This window comes from Nicotiana tomentosiformis, chromosome 9 (assembly GCF_000390325.3).
Source record: "Nicotiana tomentosiformis chromosome 9, ASM39032v3, whole genome shotgun sequence".
In the NCBI taxonomy this organism is placed as follows: domain Eukaryota; kingdom Viridiplantae; phylum Streptophyta; class Magnoliopsida; order Solanales; family Solanaceae; genus Nicotiana; species Nicotiana tomentosiformis.
Window position 1 is genome coordinate 9,077,948 of NC_090820.1, and position 8,090 is coordinate 9,086,037.

General features: G+C 35.8%; 1 protein-coding gene across 1 annotated transcript; it reads right to left on the reverse strand.

Moving 5' to 3' along the window:
* Positions 1-1,059: 1,059 nt before the first annotated feature.
* Positions 1,060-7,736, reverse strand: LOC104105113 (lysine--tRNA ligase, cytoplasmic-like). The gene is made up of 15 exons (XM_009613356.4): positions 7,556-7,736; positions 7,250-7,415; positions 7,080-7,173; positions 5,661-5,746; positions 5,289-5,398; positions 5,158-5,220; positions 4,921-5,046; positions 4,537-4,819; positions 4,329-4,425; positions 4,102-4,258; positions 3,271-3,414; positions 3,114-3,182; positions 2,865-3,008; positions 2,399-2,453; positions 1,060-1,384 (listed from the first exon to the last, which is right to left on the reverse strand). Exons 1-15 carry the CDS (start codon positions 7,667-7,669, stop codon positions 1,335-1,337), a joined length of 1,758 nt encoding a protein of 585 aa, XP_009611651.1. The 5' UTR covers positions 7,670-7,736; the 3' UTR covers positions 1,060-1,334.
* Between the last annotated feature and the right edge of the window lie 354 nt (positions 7,737-8,090).

An 8,090-nucleotide genomic window follows, 5' to 3' on the forward strand; every position in this document is an offset into this window, starting at 1 on the left:
TTTAATGTTGTGATGTGATTAATTATCGATTTACAATTTTTCCAAATGTCTTGCCTCATGATAATAAATTTGAATTGAATATGATTCCATTGAAGAATTTCATGTTCAATTCACAACTCATTCGGCTAAAATCACTTTGCTTGAAGAATATTGATCTACGCATAAACTGTTTGTTATTGGATTATGATGTTCTTATTACATATTTTGTTTCCTAATTTCTCTCTAAAGTATTCATGGTTACAACGGTAGAGAAGCCTATCGAGAAGAAGCTGCCGGCTGAGTTAAAGTAGTCAATAAAAATCACACTATAATATTCTCAATTCAAAATCTTGATCACACCATATTCATGCAATTATTAACTAAATGCATGGAATACTTTTAGTTTTACCTGACCCTTATATTAATTTATTTTGTTCTTCACAAACTGGAAATAAAATAGAAATATGAGTTTAAATATACATTTTAGTATGAAAACACACACACACACATATATATATATATATATATATATATATATATATATATATATATATATATAAAATCGTTGTCCGTCCACGCATAAAGAAGTTACAATCCAATAATTTTTTATCTTCTAAAAATATTACTCCCTCTATCCCATGTTACTTGATACAATTTACTGGACATGGAAGGTAAATGAGAAAGACTGTGAAACTTATGATTTAAAACAAATCATAAACATTTATATGATTGCAAATAATCTCATTAGAGATAAATTGAAAATTTTAAAACTAAATTATTTCAAAATATAAAAAGATATCGTTCTGCTTTAGACAGACTAAAAAAAAGAATTCCATCAAATTAATTAGAACAAGGGGAGTAGTAGTTACATAGAGACAATTGTAGCGTGCACAATTTTATTACATGTGAACATCATTTAAATAGGAATGTTGCACAATTAAGTTCTCTTTGAGAAGACGGTTCCTTAAGAAGTATCTCATTTTAAAACTACAAATACGTAGGCATCGCTTTTATATCGATTCAATTACAAAATGAAAGATTTGAACTAGCATGGATATAAACTCAAAAAACATAACACAATTAAGATCAGAACGCTAGCAGGATAGTTTGACTTTCTCATCCGCGTGTGCGTGTTAATATAAGCAAAGCATAAAATGATAGAGAGCATACACAGCTAGGCATCTTCATGTATTTTGACTGATACAACCGTATCCACTGGTATATGAGTAAAGTTTCCAATACTAACAAATTAGGGCTAGCATTTGCAATAACAATTGACAATTACCGTAAATCAAAACCTCAAAAAGATAACGCAAAAAACTGCTACCCCAAGAGCAGCAAGAACTCAACATCCATCATATATGTTCTTCATTCATCTTGAGGTGTGACATCTGCTTTTCCACATCTGTAACAATGCACGAACACGTTAGTAGGTTCGTAGTTATCTCCTGAAAATACAAACACCCCAATGCATGTCGAAAGCTAAAGTGAGACAAAAGCCTAGTATTTATGTGGATAAGGATAGAAGGACAATGTCCATTATCCACCGAGAAGAAGTTTTTTATAGCTTTTCTTCTACAGCTACCGTTCACGCCAAGCAAGCATCCAATCACAGTTCTGGGCATTGTCCAATTTATTCCCTGTAAAAGACGTAAAAATTCTCCAAGTCCCTTGCCATTTAACAATGCAATATCATGTAACTCACCCTCCCCTTTTAAGGATATATTCTCAAGATTCTTTTTGAAACCTGTGCTACTTCAACTCTCTAAGCATCTTCAGAGGAGTCACCCATGGATTTTAACAACTTCTAGCAGCACTCATTCTTCTCTTACTTCTCAATATTATTCCACCACATAAAGATCGACTTCACATACATAATGTTATAAACAGCATTTATCTATGATTATTTTAAATGCTATATGTTTCACTGGCAGCTAAAACTTAGCTCAAACATAAGATCATAGCCTAAGTTTACAAGCATATTTACTTATTTTCTACAGCTCACCAAGATTAGCCCCATCCCACAAACCCACCCAAGAACAACCTAGTAAACTGTATTCGAAAAGATTCCTCAAAAGTAGGTCACCCAAAGCCACTGCTTGGTCAACAGCCACTAGCATGGATATTACTAACTATTCTATGATACTGGTGCTCAAGGTAGCTTTCATGCACCTTGACTATTCCACCAGGGACTTACATCCTTCCATTAGTACAAGTAATTAGTAACTCTATCCACCAAGATTAAAGAAGTTCAATTGGAGATCAATCAGTTGAACAGTTTTTATTCCCTTTTTTTGGGACAAGTAAATTAGTCAGCTAGCTGTCAGCACAATCCAAGACTTATCTTAACCATCCATCTGATATCAAACACTAATGCCAGCACATATCACTCAGAGGAAAGAATGGAGGCAATCTTTACCTTCTTTGGAAGGTGGCTCATCCTGTGGTTTCATGGTTGGAAGGAGTAGAACTTCCTGTTGAACAAATTATAACAAGGGAAAGAAAAAAAGATTTCAGTATCTAATTTAAATGATAGGAAACACTAGCTTTCTCAAAAGGAAGTGACAAGAAAAAGAGAGTGAGGGAAATGCCAAGACAACACTAAGTTGGCAAAAGACCGGCCCTTGTGGCCTCTTCTCTGCACGCTGTCCTCTCTCCATCCATTTAGAAATGGATGTGAAACAACTGATTGGAACTGAATGATCATTTCATCTTAGTTAAAATAAGATGACCCTTGAGTTCAACTATACCCCAAATAGATTGGAACTAAGTGGTCATTTCAACAGTCCATTCCCTCAGCCAATGTGGGATACTCTGACATTCCTAAATAGATTGGAATAAGTTGGCATTTCTTTCTAACAGAGAAAACAACTGAAGGCACAAACCTTGATGTTTTGTGAATCTGTCAACAACATTACAAGTCGGTCAATACCCAATCCCCAACCACCAGTAGGAGGTAATCCATACTCAAGAGCCGTACAAAAGTTCTCATCCAGTACCATAGCTTCACCATCACCTGAGTGACGGTCCTGAGTTGACAGTAATTATGCTGAAATTAGTTTTGCATAAGAGAAATGATACAAGAGGATGAACACAACACAAACACCATCAGGATGCACACTTTGTACAGATACCTTGAGTTGATCAGCAAAACGCTGGCGTTGGACAACAGGGTCATTCAATTCAGTGTATGCACTGCAAAGCTGCCAAGTTATTTAGCAGAGAAGAAGCACATTACATCTTGCATTGGGAGTGCTAAAAACAGTTTGAAAGACATGATAGACAACATACTTCATGCTTGTTTATAAGCAATTCAAAACGTTCTGTCAGGCCTGGTTTCGATCTGTGCCACTTTGCCAAAGGACTCATTATCTCGGGATGGTTGAGAATAAAAGTAGGGTTAACACATGTCTCCTCCAGAAAGTGCCCCACAAGCTGAATTCACATCCAAAAAAAATAGAAAGAGAATTAGCATCAACTTCATAAAGCTTCTAAGGTGAAAAAACTGGTAATAATAGCAGCGACTCCCATAACTTCATCACCAATAAATGCACATATAGGAAATATCATTACATATTTCTCAAAGTTACATGCAAAAAAGCAGACATGTAACAGATTGATTCACGACCAATTCAACAAGGGGGCTCCAACTTGATCTCATATTTAACGATTCACAAAAACTTCTATTGCCAAAAACGCATATTACAGGACAAATGTCACAGATACTACAGGATTTGACAGTAATATAGCTCTAAACCACTAGCAATCATTTTCATCTCTATTTCTTTTTTTCTAAAATATGATAGGTTTTCATTCCTCTTTATTTTCTCTCACATTTTCTTTTTGCCTTTTTTCCACAACCCTCTCTAACCTTTTGCTGTCTCACATAGGGGTGCTCGTGGAGAGGACAGAAGTGGATGGCCTCATCCATTAGAACTTTCCTTCATTCATCTGAAGACAAAGCCCAGGAACTGAAAGATTCTCGAACATCAAAATATCCCACTAGAGAGAAGTATTACAAGCAAGGACACAAAAGATAAGCGGACCAGTAGTGAAGAGCGAATTTCTACATTGCATCTACAAAAATTGACTATTGGGAAGCAACGGCAGGAAAAAATTTACTTTATCAAGTAATCTAGCTGTTGTTTGAGGTGGAGGACATTCGATCTCAAACTTTGCACAAGCATCTATGAGATATTTGTTAGCTTCATCACTTGAGAGATCCTTGGGTATATTCAAGTTTGCGACCTTCTCCAATTCCTCTACCATATCAATCCTTCTGCAAAAGCAAGAGCATAAATACCTTGGTGCAACACAACATAACAGAAAAGCTTCCAAACTTGCCAAACCTGAAGGGAGGAGTTAAATCTATCTCAACTGGGTCACTCTCCAGCCCCTTTGCGTGATACTTGATTATATAGCTACCTGTAAGTTCCTTCACCATCCCTGTTCATGTATTGTTAGTAAGATAAAACTATAAAAGAACAAATAACATGAAAAGATTAAATATTTAAGCCTCCAACATAACAATTGGATCCCAGTTTTTTTGGTACTAACCACTTAACATTTTTTCAGTTAAATCCATCAAGTCATTGTAATCCGCATATGCCATATAAAACTCGCAAGTGGTGAATTCAGGATTGTGCGTCAGGTCAATCCCCTCATTTCTGAATTGTTTCCCAATCTCATAGACACGATCAAATCCACCAACAACTAGCTGTTTAAGATATAGTTCAGGAGCAATACGCATGAAAAGCCTCATATTCAATTCATTGTGGTGGGTCACAAATGGACGTGCAGCTGCTCCACCAGCAATTATGTGCATCATGGGGGTCTCTACCTGTTACAAATATGATTATACATTTTAATTCGTTCTATTCAAGCTAAGCTCATAATCTCAAATTAACAAAGGCAAAGTAAAACAGCTTCATAAACACTGACCTCTAAGAAGCCTAGACTATCAAGAAAACTTCGGATATGAGTTATGATCTTTGCACGGGTCTTAAATATACGCCGAACCTCTAAGTTTAGCATGAAATCCAAATAACACTGTCTATGTCGTGGTTCCTGGACATAAAGAACAAATGCACCACAAGAACAGGTCAGAGGCATAAAACCTTATTAAAGGAAATGGGAAGAAGGCAAGGCAATTTGAAAAAAATTAAAAGCATAAGATACCTGATCTTTTAACGCATATGTTTCTGGATTTTGGCCACTTTCCAGGACCCGTGCTTCAGTTTTCTGCAGCACAATTATATATAGTTCGATTAAACTGGTCTTAGATACAATGCAAAATAAAGGTCACTAACCTTAGTTGTATCCATCGGGGTATCTTTCTGCCGTGGCAACAAACGAAGACAATGAGACAACACTACAAATGATTTGGGATAAATAGTCACCCCTCCCCTTTTTCTGTTTCCTGATGAATGAGGTAGGAAGAATTAGAAAAATATGTTACCAAACCTAAAGATAAGTAGTATCATTTTCTGTAGCCTGAGATCTTTGCAGTGCAGACAGCAATATTCGAAGTAAGAAACTATAGCAAAATCCAGAAACCTGAATGCATGTAAACACAAGAAAATGTTTTGTATCAACAATGCACAACTTGTTTTTTAACACCAAAACCAGAACTACCACAGAGAAAATCTGCCATAAACTAACAGGATCTAAAGAGTCCAAACCTGGAAACCCAACAACTCCAACAACATCTCCACGCTTCAAACCAGAATGAAATTTAGTAAATTCCTCTGCAACCAACTCAGAGCTACTGCATATGAATCAAGACGTAATACTTCTCAGATAAAAAGTAACTTAATCACTTAAGCAATTCAGCAAACACTAGAGTCTTACGACCAGAATTTCACAACAATGCATTGAAACTGTTGATGATGCCACTGATTTCAGCCATGAAGTTGCACAAGCTTGTTATAATCACATTTCCTGGATCTCTAGTCTATGGTACGAAAATAAAAGGATAACGAAGATTCAATACGGAGACAAACATAGATGCCACCCTTTGGCTCCTAAGGAAAACTGCCCGGCACCTACTAGGGCATCTTGGCCATTTATCGCACTTTGTTATAGACTTAAGTGAAATATAAGGACGATCATGATAGAGATATAAGCTTGTAAGCATGCATCCCAAGAGGATATGACAGAGTGCCATATAAATGATGATGGAGAAGAAAGGATTCATATGAAATATATAGTATATAGAACTGAGCACAGTGAACACTATAGTTTCCATAACTGGAGGTATATTGCACGTATTGCCTTCAGCCTGTATTTGTTTACAAATTATAGAATACATTTACCAATAGCCTGCAAGATAAGGTTCCATGATACATACTATTTGCAAATGATATTGTGTTAATTGACGAATCTAAGGAGGGTGTCAGCTAATCTAGAACTGCGAAGAAGCACTCTAGAAAGTAAGAAAAAGTGAGAAATAATCTATGAAGTGCAATTTATCCCACATAAATAGAATGATGGTGAAGTGAGATTCAACAAATTTATGATGCCTAAGAAAATTCAGATATCTCGACTTAATCTTCCTAAAGAATAGCTAGCATGATAGACAAAGATGTAACACATAGAAGGTAAATAAGATGATTGAAATGGAGAATGATACAGAACTGCTAAGCAATAGGAAGATACCTAACAAGGTGAAAATTCTGTTATACGTACCATTTATAAAATATCATTACTTATCAAACAAAAAACTAAACAAAGTGAAATGCATGTTTTATAAGATAGTGGTAAGATTAATAATGTTATATAGAAGATAAATGATAACATTCAAAAAAAAAAATTTAAGATCACAGTAAAAAGATAAAGGACAGCAGGTCTACTAAGATAGTTTAGCCATGTCGGACGTGGGCCTCTAAATGTACTGTTCATAGCGACCAACACTATTCTTCTGAGTTAGAAAAGAGAAAAAATATGATCAAAATAAAAAATGCACTACTAAAGTAATACCGCAAGAGTACTTAGGGTACAATAAATTGAAAAATGCAGGGAGCTTCAACTCTTATCTACCCAAACCTTTTGGCGTAAATTAAACCCAGAAAACAACAAAAAGATTATATTAATATAACCACCTCATATGTGCCATAACTAGGACGTTGGCACCTTCACCCTGTAAATCATAGCAAAACAGCATTGCAGAAGACGCACGTTTGTTCAATATCCTTCCTACACAAAAGACAATAAGATGTAAGTTTCTAATATTTTTCTACAAAAGGGAAAAAAAAAATGCTGTAAAACTGACCCGCCAAGGCCTCGAGTTGATCCCCAATAAATTGTGGAGTCCCTAAAACTCCATATTTCTTCACATATTCAGGGACGTACAAAGTCAGATGGAACTTGTGTGGGTAAGGATTCCGACCATTTGCCTTCTCAGCTGCAACTACTTTCAGCATATTTTCATAGTATTGCTGCAAAAACTCATACCCGAATTAAAATAATTTCAGGATTCTCAAATGTGTTTTCAAGGAAACATATAGTCATTTTTCAACTTTCAGTACAGTAAAAATATCACCAAAAAAAATACAAAAACAAAAAAAACAACGCTCACCTTCGGATCCATGCCCTCGTCATCTTCAGCTACAGAATACTTCTGCTTCTGCTTCTCAGCATTCTGCTTCTGCTTCTCATACTGAGAGCTTTCAGCGTTTTGTGGTGTGTCCATCAAGAGAGAGAAAAAACCGACTTGACTGGCTTTGGAAAAATGTTTGCTTCGGCTGAATGTAGCGATTATGGAGAAGACTGGCCAAGAATTTCAAAGTTATTACACTTTGCTGCAAGTTCGCTGCAAGTTCTCTTAATTATAGATTGCCCTTTTTAGTTCCCATATTTTTAGTTTAGTCCCTTTTTTATTTCTAGCCAGTCCCTAAAAGTGGCCATTGTCTTTAGCTGCCACGCACTGTCACACTGGCAGTGAGAGCAGTAACAGCATATAGTGGAACAGTGAGATTGTGTATATACGGTTGTACGGAAAATGCTACCCGGGAAACACCAAATAAGAAAGTAAAATTTTGAGATAACAACAATACTATTGCATAGTATTAAGCTAACGTTTGGTCATAGATTCTTAAATTTATTTTAAAAAA

Excerpts from the sequence above, each read along its gene's own strand:
- LOC104105113 (XM_009613356.4), bottom strand. The coding sequence starts at position 7,669 with ATGGACACACCACAAAACGCTGAAAGCTCTCAGTATGAGAAGCAGAAG. Across the intron at positions 7,174-7,249 it reads TCAACTCGAGGCCTTGGCGG|GAAGGATATTGAACAAACGT; the intron begins GTCAGTTTTACA and ends TCTTTTGTGTAG. Across the intron at positions 5,747-7,079 it reads CTAGTTATGGCACATATGAG|TAGCTCTGAGTTGGTTGCAG; the intron begins GTGGTTATATTA and ends ATTCATATGCAG.